The sequence below is a fragment of the Salvelinus alpinus genome, chromosome 2 (genome assembly GCF_045679555.1).
Source record: "Salvelinus alpinus chromosome 2, SLU_Salpinus.1, whole genome shotgun sequence".
NCBI classification, from domain to species: domain Eukaryota; kingdom Metazoa; phylum Chordata; class Actinopteri; order Salmoniformes; family Salmonidae; genus Salvelinus; species Salvelinus alpinus.
Window position 1 is genome coordinate 59726928 of NC_092087.1, and position 10234 is coordinate 59737161.

Consider the following 10234-nt stretch of genomic DNA (forward strand, 5'->3'; position numbering starts at 1 on the left):
TTTCTTACACCGTATGTACTTTATTTCAATGTAATGTTATTGTTTCTGACAGGGCCAGGATTGAGTCACTACAACGGGCCAAAAGTGCCAAGTTTGGGTTGTAGACATAATGGTGAGAACATTACTGTTACCAACATAAATGTACATACTTACAGTATTGGAAATATCTGTCCATCTATCTTTACGGCCATAATAAAGGTATATCAAATAAACGGGGTAGGAAATATGTTAAGTGCCATTTCTAATACTTATTTTGTAGCTTAGGTTTCTGGTTGTAATGGATGCCAAGGACCTAAAGTTGACAGTGTGGCAGATGCTACCTTGCATTCTGTCAAACAGTCTTGCCATCACCACCACATAGGCAGGAGATGAGGCCTGTTTCAGGAACTTGTTTCTGATGACCATTCTTCACAGTACGTTTTTATATCAATGTGTTATATTTGTTTTGTGTACTTTATATATACATTCTTAAACTTGTTTAAGACCATCTGGGATTCATATGTAACTCCATTGTCTTTCTTTGTGTACAGGAGCCATTCGGAAGAACCTTGCAATCGGGATTCCATGGATGAAGGGGTCCAGTTTCAGATCACCGTTACCTGAAAGGGGACTCAAATTGTGAATGTGGGAGTTGGCATCGCACAAGAGAGAGGGATCCACTGCAGTGAGGTTCAACATCAAGTCTTGGACCACCTGTCTCAAAGCCAGCCTCTGGCCACAAGACTGTTCCAACATCTGAACCCTGGAATGACTATTGCACAACACACTTACCATGTATTCATATTCTGTACACAATGAAATCACTTTGTCTACCGGACAGTTTTGTTTCTTGTGTGTGTATCAAGAATGGTCCACCACTCAAAATACATCCAGCCAACTTGACACATCTGTGGGAAGCATTGGCATCAACATGGGCCATTATCCTTGTAGAATGCTTTTGACACCTTGTAGAGTCCATGCCCCGACGAATTGAGGCTGCAACTCAATATTAGGAAAGGTGTTCTTAATGTTTTGTACATGAAGAAGGTTAAACCAAGGCCTTATACCTTTTAAAGGGTTAATAAATAATGTTATGATAAACTGTAAGGTCTCCTCTTCAGGAGATCTCTGAGTGTGTGTTAAAACCTGTTTTTCAGTGTTGTGTTCTTCAGACACTATCAGAAGGTGTCTACGTTCAGACTCCTCCTGTCTGGATCCCACCGTGGTTATCTGATTTTCCAAGAACACACCTGTCAGAAGATGCATTGTTATGACTCTATACGAGGTTTTTACTTGCTGATAAGATGGTCCCTGTTGTCACGGGGAGGTTAGATTTATTAAAATGTTGCTAGAGAAAGTTACGTAAGGAGGATTGGGGAGGCTATATGAGTTACAAGATGTCTTAGACATTTTGCAGAACTTGGGGAGAACTAGCATATACTGTACTCTGTATCAACTTCTGCCTACAATTGTATTACTAAAAAGAGTATTTTCATTTTTAAACAAATAATCTGTGTTTCCTTTCCATTAATAATGTATGTTTGATAACTACACTGCTCAAAAAAATAAAGGGAACACTAAAATAACACATCCTAGATCTGAATGAATGAAATATTCTTATGAAATACTTTTTTCTTTACTTAGTTGAATGTGCTGACGACAAAATCACACAAAAATTATCAATGGAAATCAAATTTATCAACCCATGGAGGTCTGGATTTGGAGTCACACTCAAAATTAAAGTGGAAAACCACACTACAGACTGGTCCAACTTTGATGTAATGTTCTTAAAAAAAGTCTAAATGAGGCTCAGTAGTGTGTGTGGCCTCCACGTGCCTGTATGACCTCCCTACAACGCCTGGGCATGCTCCTGATGAGGTGGCGGATGGTCTCCTGAGGGATCTCCTCCCAGACCTTGACTAAAGCATCCGCCAACTCCTGGAGAATCTGTGGTGCAACGTGACTTTGGTGGATGGAGCGAGACATGATGTCCCAGATGTGCTCAATTGGATTCAGGTCTGGGGAACGGGCGAGCCAGTCCATAGCATCAATGCTTTCCTCTTGCAGGAACTGCTGACACACTCCAGCCACATGAGGTCTAGCATTGTCTTGCATTAGGAGGAACCCAGGGCCAACCGCACCAGCATATGGTCTCACAAGGGGTCTGAGGATCTCATCTCGGTACCTAATGGCAGTCAGGCTACCTCTGGCGAGCACATGGAGGGCTGTGCGGCCCCCCAAAGAAATGCCACCCCACACCATGACTGACCCACCGCCAAACCGGTCATGCTGGAGGATGTTGCAGGCAGCAGAACGTTCTCCACGGCGTCTCCAGACTCTGTCACGTCTGTCACATGTGCTCAGTGTGAACCTGCTTTCATCTGTGAAGAGCACAGGGCGCCAGTGGCGAATTTGCCAATCTTGGTGTTCTCTGGCAAATGCCAAACGTCCTGCACGGTGTTGGGCTGTAAGCACAACCCCCACCTGTGGACGTCGGGCCCTCATACCACCCTCATGGAGTCTGTTTCCGACCATGTGTATAAATGTACTACATGCATGCAATACAACATTGGTAAGGGTACCCCCCTGAAACCAGGGAAATTTCCAGCGCCGGCCAGCCCGTTCACCCAGTTAGCTATGGATTTCATAGACATGGCTGAAGCGCTAATTGACCGCTTTACCAGGTGGGTTGAAGCATTTCCAACTATGCAGTGTGATGCTAAAACAGTAGTAAAACTTTTTGTAAGAGAAATTATTCCTAGATTTGGTATAGAGGAAGTTCTCTCTGCAGACAATGGCGGCTGCCCAATTGGGGATAGTTTGTTTGTATCTACCACCCACAAAATAACAGGATTACTGAGGCTAATTAAACCATAAAAGGGAGGCTTGCCATAGAATGCCACTCCACAGGGATGACATGGGTAGAGTGTCTTCCCTTTGTCCTGATGAAAATGCACAATAGTATGAACCGTGGAACAGGGCTTAGCCCGCATGAGCTCTTAACTGGGTGTCCAATGAACATTCCTTTACACAGACCAATGACTCCAAAATTGACTGACCTGACTGCACTGGATGATGACTTGAGTAAATATATGAAGGAACTAACCCATGCTGTTAGGTCTTTGTATTCCCAATACAGGAAGGCCCAGGAAGTTCCAGAGCAGAACGACCCAGACAGCCTGCCTGTTGACGTTGGAGAATGGATCCAGCTGAAGGTCCACAAACGAAAATGGAACCACCCCAGATGGATGGGCCCATACCAGTGAAGGTCCAGGAGCGCCAGGTGTGGCACCACCTATCACACTGCCAGAAGACGTCCCAACCATCATAACAGATAAGAGTGCACACCCAGACCCAGATGATGTTACACATGACCACTATGGTCACATTGTTAAAAACAAAACTTGGGGTAAACCTTTAAGGTACATGTTTTTGGTGTGTCTTATTCTGCACCAGCAATCTCTGCTCGGAAGAATAGAGATCCAGGGGAACCAATTGAAAAGCAGTAATCAATGGGTAAACATGGTCCAAAATCTGAGTAGACGAGCCACACCTAGTGGTTCGTAAGTAGTCATTTTGAAAAACCCTTAGAGTCAGAGTGAGATGTTTGGATCAATTGTCGTAGGTGATTGGATTAACAACATCGCTTACTCCATGTAAGCCCATATGAATTTGACTATTGCTGGTCTTGCCCTTCTTTCTACTGATGTTCAGAATCTTAAAGCATTAAACTACATCCTGGCTGAGGGTGGATATTGCAGGGCCCTAAATTCAATTTCCCTCACTGAATGTGTTATGCTTATCCCTGACTCCTCTGATACATTTACATTTACATTTAAGTCATTTAGCAGACGCTCTTATCCAGAGCGACTTACAAATTAGTGCATTCACCTTATGATAATAAGACAATATGATTTTGAAAGAATTAACACAGTTGGCTGACACCTACACACCCACAGGAGAAGACTCCTGGTTCCCGTTTGGGGGGTTGAAAGATAAACTAGGAAATTTGGGATTTAAGTTGTTTTCCATTTTAGTCCCATTATTGGCCCCTGCGCTTCTTCTGCTGATTTGCATTTGTGCATTCTGTGCAGCTGGTAAATGTGTACTTCAGAAGGCCATGTTCCTCATCCCCCAGACCCTTATTTTTATCCTCAATCTCCTGAGGATTGCTTGCAATCTAATACACCTTTTATGGATGATTCTTTTAATTACTATGCTTGAGTTGCTTTGCTTTTGTTGAGGCCTGGTGGCCTCAAAGGGGGGAATGAAGAAGGTTAAACCAAGGCCTTATACAGTTTATTATAACATAATTTATTAACCATGTAAGGTCTCCTCTTCAGGAGACCTCTGTGTGTGTGTTAAAATGTATTTTTGAATGTTGTGACCTTCAGACACTATCAGAAGGTGTCTACGTTCAGATCCTGTCTGGATCTGTCACGATCGTCGTAATAACATTCGGACCAAAGCGCAGCGTGATATTGATTCCACATGTTTAATCAATGAAACGTATAAAAAACAATAAAGAACTAAACGTGAAAATGAAGTGCTCACAGGCAACTACACATCAACAAGATCCCACAAAACACAGTGGGGAAATGGCTGCCTAAATATGATCCCCAATCAGAGACAACGAAAAACAGCTGCCTCTGATTGAGAACCATACCAGGCCAACATAGAAATAAACAACCTAGATTACCCAACCTAGTTACACCCCGACCTAACCAAAATAGAGAATAAAAAGGCTCTCTATGGCCATGTCAGTCTTCTGTGCGATTAATAATAATCGCTTTGTTTAAAAAATAACCATATTTTTGAGATTATTTTGTTTTCAAATAACATAAAATGAGTGACAAAAAGGCCATTAATAATAATCGTTTTGAATGTAACATGGGATGAGACATTGTTATTTATTTCTGTTTTTAGAGGGAGAGAAACCAAAAACCTACAATCATCTCATGGGTCTCCCAGTCAAGGGCACCACAGTTATTGAACCAGCATCTGTAGCAACACAGCTTGCACAGCTATGCAGTGTCTCAGACCATTGCGCCACTCAGGCACTGTATAATGTGATTGGTCGGGAGTGACCTACAGTACTACAGGAATACCAAAATAATCCTAATAAAATAAAAACCTTAGTGTAACAACAATTTTAGTAAGTAATACTGACGTCGTGCACAATTATCAGTTTCTATTTAGGTTTATGTCGCCCATTCATTGTCAGTTAGAGACACAGTAGGACCTAAAAACATAATCAGTGCTTTATCTCCCCCTTGCGCTGGTCTGGAGCAATGAAGTGGTGACGCAGGGTACTGTACTAAACCATAAAATGACCATTAAGTCCCGCAGCATAACCACAATACTTTTAGTGGAGCAACCACTGTAGCACAAGCATGTAGACACTACCAGCAGCCCTACACTGCAGCTATACAGGCCTTGCAGATGCAGTATAGGCAATTACACCAGCTCGCACAGTGAGATCGCTGCAATCCTTAATGCCCCTGATGTCAGCGGTGGGGATTCAAAGGTTTTCCAGAGCTTTGCCCTCGGAGTAGAACTCCTCGTTAATATGCGGAATTCCCTTGATGGTCCCCAAGGCATGGAGCCGTCATGCACAGGAGACGTAGACTGCCTGCTGAGTAAACTTCCAAGGCACTACAGGGGCAGCTTTGTGGAGCACCTACAGGCACAGGGTAGGTTGCAGACGAACAGGATCAACCCGTACAACCTGATTGACCTCTCTGACTGACACCAGACCAAGGCCGAAGCACAGTGGCTCTCCTGCAAGATGGCACAACGCCATCAGGCTGAAAGACCACAAAGCCCTCTAAGGGAACAACCACCATCTCCAAGGCCAAAATGTCAACCTGTCACCACCATGTACCATGCTTCTGACAAGTCCAGATTCAGAGACGGTCAGGTCAGAAAGTCCAGACATCCACCGTCTCACAAAACAACGTCAAACGTCTGTGCCTCTTCTGCCACAGTGTCGAGCACTACATTTCGCCAGAGCAGATTAAGAAGAGTATCAAGGACGACAAGCATTGCAGGAAGTGTGGCCGCACTAACCATGGGCACGATGTATGCATCCTTATGAAGCACTGTGGAGAATGTAACTAAGTACACCTCAAAGTCCTTCGTTGTGTAGCCAAGTCGAGCCCAGTGTCCTGCTTGTGACCCATCTAGACGGTCTACATTGCCCGATCCATTCAGACCAGACAAGTCTCCTTGAAGCTAGTGGCCGTCATGCTCAGGAGTGGTTAGAAGTCCCTGAGTACATATGCCATTTTAGATGACTGAGCAGAACAGACAATCATTCTCCCCGCATCGGTCAGACACTTCGAAGGCCCAGAGGAGTCATTAGCCTGGAGGACAAGCCGCCATGACGTTGCTCATCTTACTGGGTCATCAGTCAACGTTCAGGTATCACCGTCGGACAGGCTGGAAGAGAGGTACACCATAAAGGGAGCTTTCACAGCCAACCGACTGGCCCTTGCCTAAAAGTCCTATCCAGTGGAAGCCCTGCAGAAGTGCTATCGCCATCTAAGAGGCATCCCACTTCCTGCCTTTGACAAGGCACACCCATTGTCATTGGAGCAGACTACACCAGCCTAATAGTCACCACAGACCTGGGTATTCCTCCGGTTTTTCCCGACATGCTATTGCCATCTGTGGGAACATCCGAGACATGTTACTTCCAGAGGACCAGCCAGTACTGAAGTTCATCTGGAGGAATATGAGGATAGAGGAGCAGCCAAAGGTGTCATGCCTGCTCCCGCTCCCCCTCCCTGGCACTCGAGGGCGCCAGGCTGCCCATCATTAAGCACACCTGTCACCTTTGTTACGCGCATCAGCGCTTCAATGGACCTGTACTCCTTCACGGTTTGATTGCCTTCCCTATATCTGTCTGTTTCATCCCTTTGTCAGCATTAATGTCGTTATGTTTTTCATGTCCAGATGCTGTCCTGTCCTGTTTCATGTCTGTTTATTAATTAGATGTTCACTCCCTGTACTTGCTTCTCATCTCCAAGCGTCTGTCCTTAAAGGTCTGAGTGACGTCTTGCTATTTCTGGAGCAGCACTTCTATATGGACAACTGTCTTTATAGCCTTCCATCAGTGCTTACACAATTCTGACACCACAATTTGAAGCTTCAGGGAGTATTTGTTTTTTGATTTTGTTGCTGACATCGGGTCCGGGTCCGCTGGCTCGTCAGGCTTCCACGCCTTAGCTGGCTCGGCAGGCTCCCATCCCACGTCATGCCTCAGCCTGGCTCGTCGGGATTCCACGCCTCAGCCGGCTCGTCGGGCTCTCACGGCTCGTCGGCCTCCCACGCCTCAGCCGGCCTCGTCGGCCTCCCACGCCTCAGCCGGCCTCCCACGACTCAGCCGGCCTCCCACGCCTCAGCCGGCCTCCCACGCCTCTCCCACGCCTCAGCCGGCCTCCCACGCCTCAGCCGGCCTCCCACGCCTCAGCCGGCCTCCCACGCCTCAGCTGGCCTCCCACGCCTCGTCGGCCTCCCACGCCTCGTCGGCCTCCCACGCCTCAGCCGTTCTCGTCGGCCTCCAACGCCTCGTCGGCCTCCCACGCCTCGTCGGCCTCCCACGCCTCAGCCGGCCTCCCAAGCTTCAGCCGGCCTAGCCGGCCTCCCACGCCTCAGCCGGCCTCCCACGCCTCCCACGCCTCAGCCGGCCTCCCATGCCTCAGCCGGCCTCACACGCCTCAGCCGGCCTCACACGCCACAGCCGGCCTCACACGCCTCAGCCGGCCTTGTCGGCCTCACACGCCTCGTCGGCCTCCCACGCCTCAGCCGGCCTCCCACGCCTCAGCCGGCCTCACACGCCTCGTCGGCCTCACACGCCTCAGCCGGCCTCGTCGGCCTCCCACGCATCAGCCGGCCTCCCACGCCTCAGCCGGCCTCCCACGCCTCAGCCGGCCTTGTACGCCTCGTCGGCCTCACACGCATCAGCCTGCCTCCCACGCCTCATCCGGTCTCGTTTGCCTCCCACGCCCCAGCCGGCCTCGTCGGCCTCCCACGCCTCAGCCGGCCTCGTCCGCCTCCCACGCCCCAGCCGGCCTCGTCGGCCTCCCACGCCTCGGCCGGACTCCCACGCCTCGTCGGCCTCCCACGCCTCAGCCGACCTCGTCGGCCTCCCACGCCTCATCGGCCTCCCACGCCTCAGCCGGCCTCCCACGCCTCAGCCAGACTCCCATGCCTCAGCCGGCCTCCCACGCCTCGTCGGTCTCGTCGGTCCTCCCACGCCTCGTCGGACTCCCACGCCTCGTCGGCCTCGTCGGTCCTTCACGCCTCGTCGGCCTCCCACGCCTCAGCTGGCCTCTTACGCCTCAGCCGGCCTCGTACGCCTCGTCGGACTCCCACGCCTCGTCAGCCTCGTTGGCCTCCCACGCCTCAGCCGGCCTCGTCCGCCTCCCACGCCTCAGCCGGCCTCGTCGGCCGCCCACGCCTCAGCCGGCCTCGTCGGCCGCCCACGCCTCAGCCGGCCTCGTCGGCCGCCCACGCCTCGTCGGCCTCCCGCGCCTCAGCCGGCCTCGTCCGCCTCCCACGCCCCAGCCGGCCTCGTCGGCCTCCCACGCGTCGGCCGCCCACGCCTCGTCGGCCTCCCGCGCCTCAGCCGGCCTCGTCCACCTCCCACGCCCCAGCCGGCCTCGTCGGCCTCCCACGCCTCAGCCGGCCTCATCCGCCTCCCACGCCCCAGCCGGTCTCGTCGGCCTCCCACGCCTCAGCCGGCCTCTCACGCCTCAGCCGGCCTCCAACGCCTCAGCCGGCCTCCCACACCTCAGCCTGCCTCCCACGCCTCGTCGGCTTCGCACGCCTTGTCGGCCTCCCACGCCTCAGCCGTTCTCGTCGGCCTCCCACGCCTCGTCGGCCTCCCACGCCTCAGCCGTTCTCGTCGGCCTCCCACGCCTCGTCGGCCTCCCACGCCTCAGCTGGCCTCCCACTCCTCAGCCGGCCTCCCACGCCTCCCATGCCCCAGCCGGCCTCGTCGGCCTCCCACGCCTCAGCCGGCCTCCCACGCCTCGTCGGCCTCCCACGCCTCAGCCGACCTCGTCGGCCTCCCACGCCTCATCGGCCTCCCAAGCCTCAGCCGACCTCCCACGCCTCAGCCGGCCTCCCACGCCTCAGCCGGACTCCCACGCCTCGTCGGCCTCGTCGGCCTCGTCGGCCTCCCATGCCTCGTCGGCCTCCCACGCCTCAGCCGGCCTCGTACACCTTGTCGGACTCCCACACCTCGTCGGCCTCATTGGCCTCCCACATCTCGTCGGCCTCCCACGCCTCAGCCGGCCTCCCACCCCTCCCACGCCTCAGCCGGCCTCGTCGGGCTCCCACGCCTCGTCGGGCTCCCACGCCTCGTCGGCCTCGTCTGGAGGGCAGGTAGTTTGCCCCCGGTGATGCGTTGTCAGACTTCACTACCCTCTGGAGAGCCTTGCGGTTGTGGGTGGAGCAGTTGCCGTACCAGGCAGTGATACAGCCCGACAGGATGCTCTCGATTGTGCATCTGTAAAAGTTTGAGTGTTTTTGGTGACTACCGAATTTCTTCAGCCTTCTTCACCACGCTGTCTGTGTGCGTGGACCATTTAAGTTTGTCCGTGATGTGTACGCCGAGGAACTTAAAACTTTCCACCTTCTCCACTACTGTGCCATCGATGTGGATAGGGGTCTGCTCCCTCTGCTGTTTCCTGAAGTTCACGATCATCTCCTTTGTTTTGTTGACATTGAGTGTGAGGTTATTTTCAACACACTCCGAGGGCCCTCACCTCCTCCCTGTAGGCCGTCTAGTTGTTGTTGGTAATCAAGCCTACCACTGTAGTGTCGTCTGCAAACTTGATGCTTGAGTTGGAGGCGTGCATGGCCATGCAGTCATGGGTGAACAGGGAGTACAGGAGAGGGCTGAGAGTGCACCCTTGTGGGTCCCCACAAGGGGTGGAGATGTTGTTACCTACCCTCACCACCTGGGTGCGGCCCATCAGGAAGTCCAGGACCCGTTGCACAGGGCGGGGTCGAGACCCAGGGACTCTTAATGACGAGTTTGGAGGGTACTACGGTGTTAAATGCTGAGCTGTAGTCGATCAACAGCATTCTCACATAGGTATTCCTCTTATCCAGATGGGTTAGGGAAGTGTGCAGTGATTGCGATTGCGTCGTCTGTGGACCTATCGGGGCGGTAAACAAATTGGAGTGGGTCTAGGGTGGAGGTGATATGGTCCTTGACTCGTCTCTCAAAGCACTTCATGAT

General features: G+C 51.7%; 1 protein-coding gene across 1 annotated transcript; it reads left to right on the forward strand.

The window, feature by feature from the left end:
* The first annotated feature begins 7237 nt into the window (after positions 1-7237).
* Positions 7238-9376, forward strand: LOC139541077 (putative uncharacterized protein ENSP00000383309). The gene has a single exon (XM_071345286.1). The coding sequence runs from the start codon at positions 7238-7240 to the stop codon at positions 9374-9376; it is 2139 nt and encodes a 712-aa protein (XP_071201387.1).
* The last annotated feature ends 858 nt before the right edge of the window (positions 9377-10234 follow it).